Source organism: Spermophilus citellus (assembly GCF_964194105.1).
Source record: "Spermophilus citellus genome assembly, chromosome: 14".
NCBI lineage: Eukaryota > Metazoa > Chordata > Mammalia > Rodentia > Sciuridae > Spermophilus > Spermophilus citellus.
Genome location: NC_138194.1, coordinates 37842779 through 37864010, shown reverse-complemented (window position 1 = coordinate 37864010; position 21232 = coordinate 37842779). Strand labels below are relative to the sequence as shown.

The following is a 21232-nucleotide window of genomic DNA, read 5'->3' as shown; positions in this document are numbered from 1 at the left end:
GCTTTTTAATTATTTTCCATGGATATGGAAAATACGAGTAGTCACAGATGTTCATCAAGGGCCTGTGTACTAGACATGGTAGAAGATAATAGATCAAGGCACAGACTGTCTGCAGGATGTGTGCCCTCTAACTGTGGAGCTAAAATGGAGGCAAAAGGAGATATTTATGTTTCTCTACACACATACCACTCACACAACAACATAATCCCGAGACCCAAAGGAGGGAGGCACCCCAGGGTATAGAGGTAGGGTTTAAATTCTTAACGCTGAAATGCAGCTCAGCAGTAGAGCCTTGTCCAGCATGTATAAGACCCTGAGATCAATCCCCAACACCACAAATAATAATATAAAATGAAAGTCTCCCAATAAAAATGGGATGGATGGGTAAGGGGTGGTATTTATTTCTAAAATCAGTACATCAGAAAAAAATTTGAATTCTCAATACATTTTTTTTCTATCTTCAGACATAAAGGCTTTGCCATGAAAACACTATGATTATCTGTCTCTGATGAATTATCAAATGTGACTAAAAATCATATATTGATTTAAAACTCAGAGGTAATCACATAGAAAGGGAATCTCTGTAGATTTCTAATATTGCCATTAATAATGAGTTATTATAATAGTTTAATCATAGAATTATTCAAAGTGCTCTGTTAACACATCAAAGATTTTCAATCAAACATATAACATTGCTGAAATGAAGAAAAATTTCCAGTATAAATTGGACGGAACTGATAAATCAGGGCTTTCTCCTCCTCAGATTGAGATTCAAAGTGATGATCATTTTTCCGAGCTATAAGAAAAAGAAAGTTTGTTGTTAAAAAAGATTGCATGACAAGGTTTCAAAAAGATTTCTCCCTGCAGTCAGCATTATTAAATGGTAAAACACCAAGAAGACAATGCTTTTCAGAATTTCCCCCCAAAATAGAATTTCCCCCCAAATACAGGAGTGCCTGATTTAGACAGTTGCCTAGTGAAGCAGCAACTGTACTTACCCTGCACCAGGACCCTGTGGTGCTTGTTCCCCAATTCATTCAAACCCTGACTAAAGAGGCTACATGTGCAGGAGACTTGATACAGGGCTTGGGGTTAGAAATATAAACGGGACAAGGGCCTTCTGCCCAAGTTTAGCCTAGTAACCACACATTGCAATGTATTTATAGTACACCTCACTGAAGTACTACAAGAGTAAAAAGGATGGAGAAGTTGGCACAGATGAAATGGGAACAAATGGAAGACAGGCACTTCACAGATGAGGCAGAACTCTAAAAGGCAAAGAGGCATGGTAAAGTTTGCAGGTGAGAGGGTAAGAACTTAGACTTTATCCTAAAGTCCAAATAAGATAAACACAGGCTCTTCTGGCATTTTCAGAAACAAGGACATTGGCAGTAAAGAACCAACAATTGCCATATGATTAAAACTGCAGTGAAGGCTACTCTGCCCATGACAGAAAAATGTACCTTTGAACTAATGCTGATTATGAGAGGTTATGTTTTTGTTTTTCAATTTGGAGACTCTGTCATGAAAACCATCCATTCAACTACACATAATTCTAAACCAGAATGAACCCAGTAGGGGGTACCTGGCTTCCCAATAAGAGTGGGAATATAGATTAAAAAGCTTAAGGCAAGCTTAGAGATAAGATGAAAATAAGGCTCACCAATGTCTTCAAGTAGCCACACCCCACCTAAGTGATGCTCTGTTCCTTGCAAACTGTGTCCATACCTCTGTCCTACACACCTATCACTCAACTTAAAAAAAAAAAAAAAAGTATCTATAACCAATCCTAGATTTTACACACAAACATAAAATAGAACAAAAATTTCTGTGTTTTCATCATTAAAAAGCAGACAAAGCCAGGTGTGGTGGTGCACACTTGAACTCCCAGCAGCTTGGGAGGGAGAATCACAAGTTCAAAGCCATCCTCAGCAATGGCAAGGTGCTTAGCAGCTCAGTGAGACCCTGTCTCTAAATAAAATACAAAATAGGACTGGGGATGTGGCTCAGGGGTCGAGTGCCCTTGAGTTCAATTCCTGGTACCCCACCCCCAAAAAGCAGACAAAGTTTATTAACTTTCTTCAATGTGCCAATGCCTTAAAATCACAAACCAGCACAAAACATCATTGTCTTAGAAAAATAACACCTTAATCCTGAGAAGTTATTATAATTAAAGCATTATTTCTAAAAAGAATAGGATCATAATTAGAATAAATTATACTCCGTATCTGTATAATATGTCAAAATACTCTCCGCACCACATATAAATGAATGAACAAAATAAAGGCCCATCAATGTTTTTAAAAAAAAAAATCTACTGATGTATATCTAATAAAGAAAAAAAAGAAAAGAAAAGCAATGGAGGAAAAACTAAATTCAAGAAAGAAAGAAAAAGGAAGATTCTTTAAGCTATTGTTCAAGAATTCAGCTCACTGCAGCATCTATGATACCGTTAAATAACTGTCTTCCTTTTACTTGACTACCTAGTATCTCAAACACAGAGCTTTAACATTATTTAGTATCTGTTTTTGTTTTTTTTTTAAAGTTAACCTATAGATCTTATGAAACAGTTATAGAGAAAAAGAGTACATAGAAGTCCACAATTTCCTTCAATACTAGAGTAATAAGATTATATATCCATGTATTACCTTCAGAAACAAAGAACTCTGCTAAATAAAATGCAGTCTTCACAGCATTAGCTTCATGGGAAATGCCTTGTAATTTCTCCCATTCATAAGGTGCTTTCTCTGGATGCCACTGGACACCATATACTGGATACTTATATCCTTTAAGAAAAACACAGACTAGTAAGTATTAAGAATGGTTTAAGATGTTTTTTATAATTAAATTATTTCATATCCTATGTAAAACAAAACAGTATTTTAAAACTCAATACAAAAGACAAAGTAAAATTATGAATAACCTCTCAGACACAAAATAAAGAATTTCTGTTCATAGTCTACGTGAATATTCCCAATAATGTATTCCACTGATTTACAATTTTAATTTTAATTCAATTTCACTTTTTACCATTTGTAATATGATTTGCTTTTTGAGATAATCACAGCAAAGTAAAATAGTTTAGCCATGGAATACAGAACAGTTTAGCAGTCAAATGCAGTCTTTGTTTTGTTTACCTTTTTGTGAATTGTACCCAGGGCCTAAGCACGCACTCTACCACTAAACTACATCCCCAGCCCCAAGTGCATATTTAATTAGTGACACAAGATTCTTTCAGATAGGTATCTCTTCACCCACTGCTTCAAACCATATTTTCATCCCATAATGACTTATACAAGTAAACTATGCCAGCACTTCTGGTATCCTTTCACATTAGCTAATTTGTCTCAGCCTAAACTCTGTGTATCTCATGACTTTGGGTATCAATTTTTTAAACAGCTTTTATAAGTTCAAAATTGGTATTAAAGACAGATTGGTTTAAAAAAATCAACTGTTTTTAGAACTCTTATTAAATATCTTTGTGGATAAAAATGGTATGATTCCTGGAATTAGCTTAGAAACATAATTCAGTGTGGAGAGAAAAATAGATAGGAAATAAGAATAGGGACATGCTGACAGTTGTTGAAGCTGAGATAGATACGCCGGGATTCATTTAGTGACTCTCAACATTTACATGTTTCAAAAATTACACTATTTTTTAAAAAGTAAATATGTATAATATTTATTTTTTAATATAGGGAATTTAATACAGGAGCACTTTAAGACATTTCCAGCCCTTTTATTTTTAATTAAGGGTCTAAGTTGCTAAGATTGCCTTGAACTTGCCATTCTCCTGTTAGCCTCCCGAGTCACAGGGATTACGTGTGTGCCACCATGCCTGGCTTACCTTCTGAAAAATTTATATATTTTTCTTCTTAACCTGTGCCTTCCCTCATTTCAAAGGAAAAAAATTCCCTTCTATAATACTTTTCTTTGTAATTATAACCATGATTACCACCAGAAAGTGGAGAAATGAAGAGAATCAGCTGAAAAGTAGAGATATTCAGAGGAAAGAGCACTGTCCTCTCACATCGTACCAGTCTCTTCCACTGGAGAGCATGTCACAAGAAGGGAAACATTTTCTGGAAGCATAGTTGGGGTTTACAGGAGGCAAAGTCTACCAGCAAGCAGCCGTGGGCTTCCCCCTGCCTCCCTCCCACCTCCTTATGACTACACTTTTTCTCTGGCCTTGGGACTATTCATGAAGATACCAGCAAAAGACCCACATCTCAACCATATTTACTAGGTTTTCCTTATTAATTCATGGTTTTACATTATATAAGATAAAAAGTGATCCTATCCCAGTCATACACATTACAAATATCTCCTTTTGTTTCTCCTCTATTTTTTATCACAACTTCTTAATCTGGCTGATTTCATCAATATTTTACTTTATGGTATTTTTTTTTTTTTTTGTCTCCTTCCCTTACACAAGAGCATAAAGATATTCTCCTCTACTTCCTCTAAAATCTTGTTGTAGTTTTCCTTTCCACTTAGGTCTTTTATTTGACAGTATTTTTTTGTCAATATGTAAATACAGTTTGTCACCATCCCAATTTCCTTCAAGAGTTTAGTTGGAAATGTTAGAATTTTTTAACTCTAGCCTCCAGATTCCAACTTTTCTGTCAACACATTTCACATTTCTGTCTATGATGGAGTCTGCACATTTTCTTCAGATTTGTCTTCATTCTAGTTCACTAATCTCTCTTTAACCATGTCTAACCTTCAGATTAACCTGTCTTCTGATATTATTTCAACTATGTCTTCATTCTACTAGAATTTGGCTCAAGTCTGATTGTTTCATACTTATATTTTTAAGTGTCCTTTATTCCTTTAAAAATTAAAATATAATTATATTACACTGTACGTCATAATTTAATACCTAAGATTTGTAGCAGGCTGACTCTATATCTGTTGTTTCTGTGATTTCTCATACATGGTATTTTGCTTCCTGTGTATTATTGATTTTGGGGGGGGGGGGCAAGAACTGTTCATATTCCTTCAAATCTTATATGCAGGAATTCCTTGAAGTCTGAAATGAATGACTGCTATTCCAAAAAGAATGATTTCTATCTGCTTCTGACATTCATGTGTGAGCAACCAATATGAGACAACTTTAAGTAAAATTCTTGAGATTTTTCCAGCTTCCCAATTAGCATAGACCACACTAGGAGACCAACCTGTCATCCTGAGTGCTCAAGGCCTATTGACTCCACCCACCCCACTCCCTTAGTGCAGGTTCAAGATGGACACTTGTGCAGACAGGACTCCAGCTATAGTCTGAGTTCACTCTTATATGGAAGGTGCAGCCTTTCAGGTCCTGTTCCATCTAGTAGTCTCCATGGAGGCAGGTCCTGAACTTTCAAATTTTCCTGATTTGACACTAATGCTGGTATAAATACCTTGGTCAACTCAGAGTTTTAGGCTTGAATATCCTTACTTTCTTAGCATTTCATCAATGTACTTTAGAAAAATACTTTTCTCTATCAACAGCATTTCTGTTGTTGTCTGGAGGAGAATCTGTCAAAGTACTTAATTTGTAATACAGTTAGAAACAGAAGTCACTTTCTTCGTTTATGTCCTTATCCTCTCCCCCTGCCCCTGTTTTTATCATCATCACCTCGTCCTAGAAAATATTCAGGTAAATCATAACTGATCTGAAATTCAGACAAATATGCCTCTTATCTCCAAAAATGCCCTCATTTCCACCTTAAGGCCCTAAAGGAAATTAATTTTATTTATAAGACATACATAAAATCAAAATTAATGAATTAAAGTATACATGGTACAATGACACATACCTTCCATCGATGAAATGAACTCAATCTTGTCATCTCTATTCGTAGTTAACACAGTGAAAAACTTGCTTAACTTTTCATTCAACGTAAAATTCTAGAGTATAAAATAAAATAAAATTATTAAATCTGTAGCTATTCTAAATATATCAATTTCCTGTATATCTAATGTGATACCTTTATGGAAAGGCTCCATTTGTGGAAATTTGCAGTCAGGGGTTCTGTTGCTAATGACAGCAACAAGTCAGCAGGAAAATTCTGGAACATTCTGCTCTGCAATGTACCTAAAGTAATTTAAGCACAAGATACATAATTTAAACCCAAGAAAAATAAAATCCCCTTAAGTCATTTTTTGAAGCCAAAGAAAGGTCATTATTAAGACATAATCACCATAACCACATAAGTAAAACAGTCAATACCACAGGAGTACTCCAAACAAGCACAAAATTTGTTTAACAGAAATCCAAATGTGTTTCAGGATTAAGTATTTTTCTTCCAGAGTATTAATATGAATAAGTAAAATTCTTCTGATATAAGAATTTGTATGCTGGCCATAGAGTAAGAGGAGAATCTTAACTCTAATTCCCCAGACATCTCTGAAAAATATGTAGAATTTTCCAAGTGTTTATATAATTGTTTTCCCAGGAAAGAATCCAAAACTTCCAACGTATTTTAAAAGGTATCTAGAACTTAAAAGATTAAAAATACCAACAATGTAGAAAAGAACATTAACTATTCCAAAAAATTTCTGCTCGGTAAACAGATCAAAGCGGCAATATATCTTAGTGGTCAACATTGAAGCCTCTGTAGTCAGACACATAGACTCAAATAACAACTGAGGATTAAATTAAAAAAAAAAAATCCTGATATACTCAAGGCTCTGATGCTAGTTGTTCTAAACTAGGCCTCTTCGTCTAGCTAACAGCTTCCATGAGAACAACAGTACCTTGAATACTGCTTTTCTATATAAGCTGGGTTTGGCCATATAACCTAAATAATCTGAATGAAAACACATACCTTCCATAGAGTTTTTAAAATAATTGAGATAATAAGAAAGACCTTTCAAAAGCATAAAGCATTTTGTAAGTTCTTTGTATGCCTACTACTATTTTCCTTCCAAAATTCTTATGAGAATAAGAAACAGTAGCATTCAATTCTGAGAATCTATATATTCAATAATATACAAGAATCATTATGTACTTACACTCAGTGATATAACAAAGAATATGTCTTGTCTTCATTCTAGGATCCTGATAAAGCCTCTAAAGCCCTTGCAATTTTCTGAGGGATAAGAGTCTTTGTTATTTCGAATGAGGGAACTCAGGGTAGATTATCTAAGGATGGAGCTCATTACCAAAAAGACAAACCACGTGATAAGAAGGTTCTGACTTTTAAGAAGACAACCTCTGGGAATGGAAGAAGAACTAGATACTGAGTTCAATTATGTGGCCAATGATTCAATTGTTTATGCTTTTGCAATGAAATACCAACAAAAAAACCTATACAGGCAAGGGTTTTTGTTGGTATTTCATTGCAAAAAGGGGATGCATGCCTATAACCTTAGTGACTAGGAGATTAAGCAGGATTCCAAGTTCAAAGCTAACCTTTGCAGTTTAGAGAAATAATGTCTCAAAAAAGAGAAATAAAAAGGGTTGGGGATGTAGCTCAGTGATAGAGTGCCCTGGGTTCGATTTCCAGTACTGCAAAACAAAACAAAACAAAAACCAACCCTGGGCACCAAAGCTCAATGGATTTTCCGGTTGTTAAGCAAATGCAGTACTTTCCTGAGTTTTGTGACTCCTTGTACTGAATTACAAACATCAGAAGTCTGGGAAACCCCAAATTTGCAGAAGTTAGTAAGAAGAGTGGGTGGCCTGGGAATATGATTTTCACATCTGAAATAAGGTGTTCTTGCTAGGGACCATACCCTTTCATTTGTGGGGTCTGAACTAAATCCAGATGTTTAGTGCTAAAATTAAATTACAGTATACTCAGCTGGGGTTGAAACAAAGTAGGCAATCATGGGGAAAATGTTGACACTGTAGTAATAATAGCCAACATAAAGAGTTGTATTTAAATCACTTAACACACTAACAACAACAACAAAAATCTTATTTAATTCTCTCTCACGAAAAATTCCTAAGAGGTAGAACCCTCTTTTCAATGAGGAATTTGAAGGTAAGAGAGATTAGATGATTCCCCAAGTCCAAAGTAAGAAAACTAGGACTCAAAACCAGTTTCAGAGTTCTTAACCACACATGATCTTGATTATCACTGGGAGCAAGAGATATCAGAATTTAAAATTCCTTAAATCATTCTCAAAAATGAATACAAAGGCCATCACTCACATCTTTAGCCTGTGTAGATACTTTAAAAATCAAAGATATAAGCATTTTTGACTTTGATACTTGCTGCTTAGTAATTCTATTCAATATATATTTTTAAAGGGGTTAAAGAGCATCCTCACCTCCAGTGAAGTTCAGCGGCAATGTCACTGCAACAGTGTGTTCTGTGTGAGTTAATAAGCATTCCCCACTAACCAGATAGGTGAGCTCCTCAAATCCAAGGCATGTGCCCCACACAGGAAAATAGTCTCCATCATCATAACTCTTTGCAGAAGGAAGGAAAAAGAAAACCAAGTTTATTCAAATTTTTCAAACAAAAATTACACATGTGGTTTCTCATTACCAGATTTACACATGGATTTCTAAAAATTTGCACATGATCCATAAGTAGACTATCAGTCTCTCTTCAGACGAAACTCCCACACAGGCTTGAAAAAGTGAACTATGAACTCACTATATATCTTGACCCAGTGGCTATAAAAGATCACAGGTTAGCTTAGCTATTAAAAGTTTCCAAGCAAGTGTCTCAAAAGTCACTTCAAGAAATATCTAAGAAAGAGTTGGCAAGACACTAGGGCCAACAAGATTAATTAGGAAATTGTATCAATAGTTAAGGGGAGAAACAGTAAGGGTCTAAGCTATGGTTCAAAGGTGGGCCTAATATGCAACATTACAAAGGAAAAGTCAGAGTTTCTGCATAGTAAATTAATTATTTTAAGGTTTAAGGTAACTGCAAAGAAAGGTGATACAGGATTGAATGGATTGGGAAGAAAAGCAGATTTCAAGAGGAGATAATTAATAAATTAGGAACAATGGCCAGTATGTAATAAAAAGGTAAGAGAACAGAAGGAGATAGCAGAATTATTAAGCCACATGAAGACTGTGGTTCACACATAGAAGCCAGGAATTAGAAGACAACACAAACACACAAAAAAAGAGTGGAAGTAGCCACTGGCTGTTGGAGAACAGGGGCCTCAAAAGTTAATGGGTATGAGGCTACTTTACTTGTGAAGGAAGCAATACCATGTGCTTAAAAACAGAATCATCCTTAGAGAAACTGATAAAACCCATCTTGAATGATAAGAAATAACATATATTTACCTGTATGGCCAAGTCGTAAAATATTTTGGCTACTTGAGCATAATCTGAGCGCTTGAGGTCAACACTTCCTCCAGGGAAAAGGATTCTGAAACACCAATTAAGATGCATTTTTTGCCCCCATACACACACACACACACACACACACACACACTCTCTCTCTCTCTCTCTCTCTCTCTCTCTCTCTCTCTCTCTCATGGAAAAATGCATTCTACTGTCATGTATAACTAATTAGAACAAATTAAAAAATATATTTTTAAAAAGCTGCCTTTGACCAAATTTGGTATATCTAATTTCATTAAAGTTCTTTCATATAGTAAAACTTCACTGTCCCTCTCAAATGACAATTCCTTTGAAGCAGGGTGCTGTCTTTTCATCCATTTCACCACCACCCCCAAAATAGTATGCGGTCTTCTGCATAATCAGAGCTCAAAAAAGGTTCTTTTCAAGTTGCATTTGAGTATGGCTCTTTTTCTGGTGACATTCAGAAACAGTCAATTACAACCCCTGATTTCCCTAATTAAGAGACCAGCTTCCAGTGCCTTGCTGTAGAGGAAAGTATGATCATATGGGAGTAAAAATTGGCGTCAAAGCATAATATTGGTGGGGAAGACACAGAAGGCATCCCCTTGCTGATTTAAGAGCTACTGCTTGGTTTCCATGAAGGCACACTGGGCATGTGGACAAGTCAGTTACCAAAAATTTTTAATTCCTATCTACACAACTACTATTTCAGATTCCTTACCAAATAGGAAGGCAGTTGGGAGAGAGTAGGAAAAGATGAAGTAATTCCAAAAGTATATTTGGGGGTTTCTTCAATTATATTCTAGTCTGAATTTACTTATCTTTGTCCTTGTCAAAGTACTTTGCACATAACAGGCATTGTAAATGTTCTACTAAAGTGAACTGATTTTACAGTAAATATTTACTGAACCAAACTGAACTGAAGGCAAATAACTTTTTTTTAAAAAAAAAGCAATACAGAAACATGATTTTTAAAAGTAAAAACAGTAACAACAGAGCTCTTTTTCAAAAAGCTTTATAGTAAAAACACTCCGTCCTACCCCATTTCCTGAAACAATGTTAAAATTTTTTTGTTGATATGATAGAAATTGCTATGTGTATCTCCTCACCAATATCTTAAAACCAAAAGCAAATAGTAAATAAACCATATGCACCATTAGTGCCTTGTGTCTTTCACATATCATTAACATTCATATGACAACAGCAACCCAAAGCAGCATCTATAGATATACCAATTTTTATTCTTTCTTTCCTTTTTTTTTTTTTTGTACTGGGGATTGAACCCAAGGATGCTTACATCTCCAGCCCTTTTTATGTTTTATTTTGAGACAAGGACACACAAAGTTGCTTGGCAATCCTCCTGCCTCAGACTCCAGAGTTGCAGGGATTATAGGCATGCATCACCATGCCTGGCTTAGATTTACTAAATTTTAACTCCTGCGTGGTAGTCTATTAAATGATTATAGTCTTTATAATCACCTGATGAACTATTAAGTAACTTCTAAATTGGGAGTTTTTTCAAGTTCCTGGGTCAAAAGATATATTTATTTCTCATTTCAATAGATATTACATAATTGCCCCCAAAATACTATAGAATATTTACACTCCCACTAATAAAATATGAGAATACTTGTTTCCACATAACCTCACTTTTGAGTATTACCAAATTTTTTATCTTTGTCAACTTGATACTTAAAACAGTTTTTAATTGCTCCATTCACCTTCTTCCTTCAATCAAGAGTAATGTAGAACCCTTATTCAAATGATTAAAAGTATTTTTCTGTGACTTAAACAATCATATCTTTTGTGGTGAAACTAAAGAATAAAAAAGTTTTTTCCAAGTTCTAGTCAAATTACTTCCAAAAGATAATCAATTGATATCCTCAGATATAGGACTTACATAAATCCTCTCAGCAAAGCAGTATGCCCTACTATTCAAAGTTGCTTCAAAATATTTTAGATAAGCTTTAAAAGAAACACAAAGATGTTACACATGTAAAAAGAATCATGTAATAATTATACATTTTCTAATCTACCTCCTACTCTGTATAGAACTTTTGCAACTCCCAGCAAAATATTTCCTTTAAAAGTTCAGAAAACTAATTTCATGCCACTCATGTATTTTTTTGCAAAAACAGATATGCACACACTCATACATTGTATCAAACCAATTGATAGACAGGACTGAGGTGACATACACAAAGTATCAAGGTAACTTACCCATTGATAGATTTAAAAAGTTTTTCATATTCTGCATGTGTAAGATCAAGCCTGAAAACAAACACAGTTTACAAAATATTCATTTCTGAAACCTAAGGAAGAAATTATACCTCCAAATAAAGTTATCACATTAATTTTCAAAAGGCAGACGAAAAATAATTCTTAAATGGTAGACAACATTACCTACCTCCCTACCTTCATAGAGGCATTTTCTCAAACTACATGAAAGTTACATAATTATGCCCTTGTTTTGCTCATCAGACAGGTAAATGTATTTTTGTATGGTCTAATGAAACTTACTATGTAAAACATGAGTTAATATGCAATTGGACACCAGTAATTTCTGTTAGCCAAAAATCATTAAAAAATCTAAGAGTTTTCAGTAGTTTATGTAAAGATTAGGTAGAGAACTTTATTATCATGCCTACTTTATTTTAACTTTAATTACTTTAATAGCTCTGCAAGATAAAAACAATACAAAAAAATGCCAAATTCCATCCTCATCAACCAGCTGCAATAGTCTGGGAACTACTGTCTATCTACTCAAAAGGCAGAACAGTTCAGATTACACACAGCTCACGGAGGACTGGCCTAAATCATTCTGAATCATCCTTCAGCAAACATCCCTAAGCACCTTTTAATTATCACCATGTTATTAATGATTTTTATCCTGAATACAGAATAAATCCAATGTGATTTATCTATGACAATTGGCAACAACCTCTAAATGTTGCCATAAAATTCAGTAAAATGCGAAAACAACAAAAAAGAGCTTCATGTTTGTGAAATTCTTCCAAAAACTCTCCTACATTTAGCAGTCTTTTGTTTCTATAAGAGAATAGCAAAGTAGAAGCCCTCTCCACCCCCTAAAAAAAGTAGACTTATAATCTATTGCCAACCTCAGTCCAAATCTCACCTAGGGACAAGTGTTATGAAGAGTTAGAACACACCCATTATCAAGCAGAAACCTGTGATGCCTAGAATTGGTTGTGCTCTGCACACAAATCCCTCTGGGCTGTCCTCTAAGTCCAAGTAAGCTTTACAAGTACAGGTTCAGAAGTTCATAGTAAATCTTATTCTGGCAGAGAACCACAAGGCTGTGGGTGATAGTGGGATGGTGCTTACTACTGTCTTAAATGGAAAATAAACTGGCAAGAGGCCCTGTCTTCGAAAGCCACAGGGAGGTGAAATGTGAATCCACACGTTTTCAGTAATGTGCCAGTGCAATCTCTCCAGATTGTGCCAACAAAAAAGGAAACGAATCAGCCAAGTCTCAGAATCCTCCCTATGGGCATTTAAATAAGAAGGAGCAAACCACTACCATCAGGAATCAGAATGGATGGAGATCACTCAGCTACACGCTAAGGACTCCTGCCAGCTAGCTAGCTATGCAGGCTAGTTTCAGTCACGTCATTATTCTAAACAGTCAGCTCCCACACTGTCCATGACTGAATCTTTGGACCCCACTTATCATTATTAAGGAGGCTAATTGTTGAGTATGTCATAAACTCTCTTGCCTCAGGGGCCTATGACAGAAAATAGACCAGGTCACATGTTTTTGAACACAGATGTTATTTGCACATTGTAAGGCATTTCTTGAAACAAAAGCCTCTCAAAAAGATAGAAGAAATAGTTCATTCCTTAACTAAAAAAAAAAAAAAAAAAAAAATGGCTAAGCCTGGTAATGATGGTAAATGACACCCTGCTTCAGCAGCATGGAAATGAGTAGCAGGCACCAATGCCAATGAACAGCACATGTTCCATTCAACATTAGATCACAGTTGAGCCCAGGAAACCAAGGAAAGCCTGGGCAATATAATGACACAAAAAAAAGTCCCACAGTGGGAACTGATGGCAACCTGAGAGCAACTTGTGCCTGAGAGAGAAGGTAGCAAAAAGAAGATAGGTGACCAAAGAAAAACTTATTCACCTACCGCTGAGTTTTGCCTATGTCTCCCATCCTCTTCGGTTTCCCCTCTAAACTACAGGAGGCAGCCCCCAACAACCCAATACAGACAGGAACCTAACACTAAAGGTGTGAGCCCTTCCTTCTTATTCTACATTAGGTAACCCTTTACATGCTAGTCTGGGAATTTAGCTCCCTTGTATTTCCTCATTTCTACAGGATCACATGATGCAAAGTCCAAGCAATACACCTTATGATATACTTTATTTAGCAAGCAAACTGGAGATTAAACTATATGCTGACAGACACACTGTCAGCATCTCTGTCATAAATTCCAGTATTCTGCAAGCAGTATGATTTCAAAACATGCCTGGTTTCAAAACTTCCGTCTTTCTCATCTCTTTCTTCCTCCCTATGTCCTTTTATTTTATTAGTCATCATGTCTTGCTGACTTCTTTAAGGACTTGTATTATCAACCCCAGGACCACTGCTCTAGGTCATCCATGTCCTCATCATTCACACCCAGACTTACAACAGCCTCTGAAGTAGGCTACCTGAGAGCAACCTGTCTCCTCTCTCCTGCCCACATTATCAGGATTAGCACCCTAAAAAAAACAGCTGCATTAAAATAATTCCCTGATTAAAAACTTGAAATATTGTGTCCTACTGGGAACTTTCAGGAATCTCTTCCTCAGCTTTAAAACTCTGGTATCATCTATGTTCCAAGTAAAATTTCATTTGAAAAATTCAATTTGCTACTAAAAAATTAAAGACTAATGTTAAAAGCAAACATTCATCTTAGTGTAGAGAAAGTTAATTGAAATGCAAAATATCAAACAAGAAGACAATTCCTGTGAATTTAAACATTACATTTTGTGGTACAATTCTCTAAATTGTAATATTTGACTTTGATTTTTATTGTTATTATAGTTAGGTAGGCTACTTCTTTGTTTTAATTTTTACTGAGGAATTATACAAAAAATTATTGTACAGAATAAGTTGTGTTTTTTTGTGTGAAATCACAACAGATTAGATGAGGGTTCTGGGAGATTTTAATATACTAATTTCAGCTGATAATAAAATATGAGATGAATCATTTTTTTCTTACTGAACTATTTTATCCCCAAAATAATGTATCTCCTTTAAACTTGAAAAACCCCATTAATTTATAATGAAGTAACAACACTGCTGCATTAGTCCTTACAAACTTTTAAACCAGAGCATGAGAACTTTTTTACAGTCATCATTTAAAAATCTTCTTCACTCCCTAATTGTCCCCTTATCCTAATAATAAGGAATAAAGCTGGTTCAATTGTAAATTCCGTTATTCCATTACTTTCATGATGTTTGTGGGAACCAACTTTTCTGGGGCAAGGAAATTACCATTTCATTTTCAACAATTTCTATTGAAACTATAGATACAAACAGCTTCATTCGTTGAACAATTTAATGACAGACTGCAGGCATTAGGTTTGTGGGAAAAAAATCACATGCAATGTTACTACTTTTAAATAAAATGATACACTCATAGGAGAGAAAGCATTAATTCTGGAGATAAAACACTGAAATTTTTATACACCATATAAAAAAATTAAAACATACCTTATTGGTATAACTCTTGCACCCGCAGACTCTAGATACTTCACATAAGATGCGGCAATATAATATCTTCCAAAGTTTTTCATTTCCTTATGGCATTTTTGCATTAATATTCCTAAATTTTAAGAAAAGTTTTAGTTTCAAGCAAATCCCTTTATTTCTTAGTCAGAAACTGAAACTAAAAATATCATTATTTTATTTTTTCAATTCACAGAACTAAATAGGAAGCATCTCCTGCAAGTCGATCCATAGAATCTGGGAAATGAATAGTGGAGGCTGATCTGAGTTTCAGGTAGCCCCATATCTTTCACCACATTTGGGAGGCCAAGTAAACCTTCCAGAGAAGTCTCCAATAACACCAGCATCCTTTATGTAACCTCAGACTTGGAATTCATCTCAGAGCACACATTCCTAAATCTAACATGTGGCCATTCCCTTCCCATACACACTCAAAAGACACAACTGCTTCCTTGCCGGATAAAGCAACAGTGTGGAAATATCTTCTATCCACATCTCTCCAACACCACCTAAACCCAAGCACCATATTTTCTCCTCCAACCCAGACTATTAAAAGGTCTCTCTGCTTTCCTAAGGAACCTCCAAATCCAACCAGTTTTCCACATAGAAGCAAAGATGATCTTATCACCTACTTCATTCATTCAATATTGCTGAATTATACTACATACTAGGTACTAAACTAGGAAAACAAGAATGAAAAAACAACAAAAACTCCCTGAGGGAGAATAAGAAGGGAGGACAAATAATAAAAAAAAGATAGAAAGAAATAAGATATAGTGTGATGGCTGGTGGTTAAGTGCAAGGAGGGAGAAAATGTAAAGCAAAGGAGGTGGTGTCTCACTTATAATCTCTTAACCAGGGTGGCCAGGCAAGTTCTCCCTAAGAAAATAGAACATATGTGAGCCAGCACTTCAGAGAAGTAAGAAAGTAAGCCACCTGCAAATATCCCGGGAAAAGAGCAATTCAGGGCTAGGGAACAGCAAGACCAAAGGTCACCAGTTAGCCTGTCACACTGTAAGGAGTTTGTTTGACTACAACAATGTAAGGGAAGGGAGTAAGCAAGAGGATCTGAGATAGAGACAGAGCCACAGGAGTCACAAGTTTGTTTAAGCATTCAATGGGTTCCTAAACTTTAGTAAATTACATAAGACCCTGCATCCTCTGTCCCACCCAACTCTCTGGCCTCCTGTTATCACTGCAACCCAGGTCCGCACAATACTAGCATCTAGCACACATCAAAACATCCTAAGCATGCACAATGCCCTTGCTTCAATCCCCAGCACCAAAAGAGAAGGAAAAAAAAAAAAAAAAAGTCTGCCTGGTGAGTACCTGTTCCTACATCATTTCATTTGGAACACTTTCAATGTCTCCATAGGCCACCTGACAGGAAGAGCCTGTCGTATTAATCATGTCTGTATTTCCAGCTTCTTCCAATAACTGGTACATATCAGGTACTCAGATAACATGTCAAATGTCAAAATGTGTTCAATAAGACTGTTTCTCTCCTTGATGGTAAGATTGTCTTCATTATGAAAAATTAAATTTGGCTAGGAAAAGAAGAATTAGGGAGTGACATAGGAAATGGAGTGGTCACAGAGCAGGCAGGGGAATTGCCACAAAGCGGGTCATGGGGTATTCATGGGAATATAGGGGCAAGAAGGGAAAAAAAAAAAGACATTAGAATAAATTCCACCAACATCCACCCTGCTCCCATCTCCCACATATACTCACTTTTCCCAACCCTGGAAAAAAGAACTTAGGCTGTATGTACTTTATCCCTAGACACATGACCAAAATCCCACACATACATTAAGGTATCTCCTAACTTTTGTGAATTCTTCCTTTGCCTTTCTTAGAGCAATGCCTTGCACATACAAGGTGATCAATCATTCTGTCTTAATTGATCAGGGTATTGATCCTCTGTATTTGACCTAGGGCTACACCCAATTCTAGCAAAGGGAAATGAATCTACTCTCTCCTTTTACCTCCTCCTGGGTGCTCAATATGCAACTATCTACATAAAAAATTTCCTTGAAGACTGACCATCATCACAAATAGCTATATAATAAGACATTTCAGATTCCAAATATTAGTAAGCAACCTATTTGAAAATTGGGTGTTACCCATACATGTGAAAAAAAATACTAATCTACTTTCTATGTAGTTACAGAATACAGTGCATTTTTGTGGAAGGAAAAATAGTATGAATGAAATAATCCTACATAGATTGAGATAAAACTAATGTTAATTGTCCACACGCAAATTTCTTTGGCAAATTTTAATCCCAATCTGATTTCTCCTAGTAGCTTTGCCTGACTCTATCTCAAACATCTGTTCTGTTAATGCACACTGATTGTACTCTAAAAATAAGCTTGCTGTAAGTAAAAAATTATATATTTCACTTTAACACTAGATAAAATTGACAATAGGATCATACCAGCCACTAGTGCCACCTGATGCTGAAAATAACAAAGTCAAGTTCTTGATTATCTAATCTATTCCATTGTATCTTGAAATACATCCCTAACCAGAGAAATTTTAATAAATATAATAATGAATGTATAAAATTCCTAGATGCAAAATAGAAATTCCTAGCAATGTGAAAAAAAATGGATTTTTTTCTTTTAGTAGAAACGCCAAGCTATATAGATTAAAAAGGAAAATCCGCAGGGTTCTTCACAGTGCCCACTCCTAAGAGCCATTTGAGGCCAAGGAAATCTACAAGGCACCTCCTACATTTCTGTACGACACAAAAGGTGGCTAGCCCTGGCTCTGGTACTAAAAAACAAGTATCTAAACCAAGTGCTGGGGTTTCTAAACACAGGGGACGTGCTAGTTGGAGCTCAGCGGCTGGAGTCCGGGCTCTGACACCCAGTCACTACCCAGCTGGGGTCCCCGCACAGCTTTCTTACCGATGATGGGATTCTTAGCGGCAGTTGTGTGGGATTTGCACAGCCCCAGGCTGGCTGCCCCGCAGAGGAGCAGGCCCACCACGCACAGCAGGCGACCCAGACTAGCCATCACGCCGGCCGCCTCCCGCCGCAGTTCAAAGGCACTGCAGCCTTGCGGGCTAGCGCCGCGGCGGCCACGGCGGCCTCAGGGCCCCCGGCTCGCGGGGGCGCGGACGGCGCTGCGCCGCGCGGGCCTATGGGAAATGTAGTCCCGGCGCGCACACGCGGCGGCCGGGGGGCGGACGCGGGCGGCTCTGGGAGCGCGCACGGCGCGCCCGCCCCATGGCTCGGCCCGCTCCCGGCCGCGCTCAGCGCTGCCGGTAGGCCTCCGCCGAGATTCCAGAAACCCTAAGGCGGGCACTGGCTAGTCTCCGCCTGCTTGGAATCTTTCCCCTCAACAGTCCGTCTTCGCGGCTCTAAGACGCTTGTGCGAAGCGCGGCGGCCCGCCCAAGGTCCTCCAGGGTGAGCTGCGGGTCCGCGCCAGGCCCAGTGTGGTAACCAAGCAGCCAGGGAGGCTGGCGAGAGGTTCTAGAAGTCGCCTGAGAACTTTGTTACCTAAAAGGTCAGGGCCTGCCCCTAGGAATGCCGACGACACGACATTCAATGTAAAGAGAGCCTGTGACCTCGGAGGTGATTGCCACATCTGGCCGCTTTTCTAGGGGGACCAGGCGTCTGGAGGAAATGAAGAAGAGGGCAGGACAAAGGACGTGAACACGGTCGCTGGTGCCAGCATCGCCTCACCTCAGAAGTGGGTCAAGGAGGGGTGACTCCTGGCATCTGTCTTCGAAGGGGCAAGTCTAGGCCACCCCCGCAAACGATGCCTGGTCCTGATAAACCTCACTGCTGCCACCATAGATTGTCCTACACAAGGGCAGAAATTATGCCTTTGATGCTTAATATATGCATTTTGAAGATTTCTAAATATATGGATATATAGCTTTTAAGAGGTAAAAGTTGCCACCTGAAAAGGCCATGTCAAATTTAGATTAAATTTAGGTGGCATTTGAAAACCTTATTGATCATATTGAGGATGAAAAGATGAATTGGACAATGTCTTTGTCATAAGAGGGACTTTTTTCACAATCTAGTAAGGAAAAAAAGGGAACATGATTTGTGGCGTGAACATGGGCAGAGTTTCAACATATTTCAGGAAGAATTCAATAAGTAGCCTGGTTTAAAAAGAAAATGATGCTACTGTAGAAGGGTGTGGTGAGAGAGAAGTCTTTAAGGGTGTGATGAAAGATACTGTGAAAATGCCAAGCTGGTTTTGAGCATGACTGAATAGACAAGGAGCTTTTGTAAATATGAATTCGTGATGCTGGAACAATTGGCTGTCAAATGAAAAATAAATAAATTATTACCTAGCATTATATACAAAAATAAACTTCAGGTGGATTAAAAACGTAAATGTGAAAGGTAAAATATACCGGGCTGGGGTTGTGACTCACTGGCAGAATGAGTACATGACAGTAGAATGTACTTTGATATATCATATATGCATGGAGTATAACTTCCCATTCTTATAACAACTCACTCTAAAAAATTTTTTTTTAAATGAGGCACTGGGTTCAATCCTCAGCACCACATAAAAATAAATAAACAAAGTAAAGATATTGTGCCCATGTATAACTTTTAAAAAATTGTAAAAAGAAAATATACCAATATATATTTCTGACCTTGATGTCAAAGGTTTTCATAAAACCTTTTATTAAAAGTTAGAGGTTCCCAAGTTGCAGGCCAGCCTCAGGAACTTAGAGAGTCCCTAAGCAACTTAGTGAAACCCTCGCTCAAAATAAAAAATGCTGGGAATGTAGCTCAAAACCTCTGGTTCAACCCCTAGTACTCCCCCCCACCCTGCCCCAAAACTTGAGTTAGTAGAAAAAGATTTATTTGAAAATGTTAAATTTAAAAACATCTATGTTATTTTTATTTTAAACCTATTAAAGAAGGGAAGGCACAAACTTGGAAGATATATTTATAATATGTAGAAAGTGGGAAGAAATATGAAACAAACTAGACTTTGACTAATTATCCAAAGAATGCGCATAAATATGTCACATCCATTAGATTGATAAAAATGTAAGCCTTCAGTAATAAACTCAAGGATATAGTGAAAGGAGAATTATTAACTGGTGGAAGAATTGTAGATTATTACATTTATTTTTGAAAGTTATTACATAGCTATTACATATCTTTAATATGTGTATATTACCTAATACCCTTAAAGAGTCACATAGTCTGTTAGCTAGCACTTTTCAGATGTAGGTATACCTGCTATGATCTAAATATAATTTGTCCACCAAAGGTTCATGTGTTGGAAACTAAGTCCTCAGTCTGATGGTTTTGAGGTGGTGAAACCTTTAAGAAGGAGGACCTAGTGAAAGGTAATTAGTTCATGGCAGCTCAAGCCTCATTGATACATTAATGCTAACTGGAGTGAGTATGATCTAGTAGCAGTGAATCAAGTCTTTTTAAGAGTGAATTGTTGGGCTGGGGTTGTAGCACAGTGGTAGAGTGCTTGCCTAGCACATGTGAGCCCTGGGTTGGATCCTCAGCAACACATAAAGATAAATAAATAAAATAAAGGTATTGTATCCATCTACAACTACAAAAATTTTTTAAAGTGAGTTGTTATAAGAATGGGAAGTTATACTCCATGCATATATGATATGTCAAAATACATTCTACTGTCATGTATAATTAAAAAGAAAAAAATTTTAAAAAAATTTAAAAAGTGAGATGTTTTAAAAATAGTAAGCCTAGCTGGGCGTGGTAGCAGACACCTGTAATCTCAGTAGCTCCAGAAGCTGAGACATGCAGATTGCAAATTAAAAGCCAGCCTCAGTAATTTAGCAAGACCCTGTCTCAAAATAAAACATAGAAAAAGGAATGGGGTTATGGCTCAGTGATTAAGCAGCCCTCAGTTCAATCTCTGGTACCAAAAAAAAAAAAAAAAAACCAGCAACCCTGGTCACTTTCCCAGTAGCTTGGCTTCCTGTCTTGCCATGTGATCTTTTTCTCCCAGTTCTACACACACTCTCACCATTGTGATAGCATCCACGATAAGGCCCCCACCAGAGCACAGCAGATGCCAATGTCATGCACTTAAACCTCCAGAGCCATGAGTTAAATAAAATTATTCTTGTCATAAAGTACCTAGCCTTAGGTATTTTGTTATAAATATACCAAACAAACTAAGACAATATCTTAGTGAAATATATGCATGTGTGAACAAGGAAATATGTACAAATATGCTCTTTGTAGCATTTTTGTAA

General features: G+C 36.8%; 1 protein-coding gene across 1 annotated transcript; it reads right to left on the bottom strand.

Moving 5' to 3' along the window:
• Nucleotides 1-377: 377 nt before the first annotated feature.
• On the bottom strand, nt 378-18158 carry GGH (gamma-glutamyl hydrolase). The gene is made up of 9 exons (XM_081266240.1): nt 17918-18158; nt 14991-15102; nt 11483-11533; nt 9242-9326; nt 8263-8404; nt 5973-6079; nt 5802-5892; nt 2649-2786; nt 378-796 (listed from the first exon to the last, which is right to left on the bottom strand). The coding sequence occupies exons 1-9, from the start codon at nt 18024-18026 to the stop codon at nt 675-677; spliced, it is 957 nt and encodes a 318-aa protein (XP_081122366.1). The 5' UTR covers nt 18027-18158; the 3' UTR covers nt 378-674.
• Nucleotides 18159-21232: the final 3074 nt, after the last annotated feature.

Excerpts from the sequence above, each read along its gene's own strand:
- GGH (XM_081266240.1), bottom strand. The coding sequence starts at position 18,026 with ATGGCTAGTCTGGGTCGCCTGCTGTGCGTGGTGGGCCTGCTCCTCTGC. Across the intron at positions 6,080-8,262 it reads GCCGCTGAACTTCACTGGAG|GTACATTGCAGAGCAGAATG; the intron begins GTGAGGATGCTC and ends AAATTACTTTAG. Across the intron at positions 797-2,648 it reads AGAGTTCTTTGTTTCTGAAG|CTCGGAAAAATGATCATCAC; the intron begins GTAATACATGGA and ends TTTTTCTTATAG.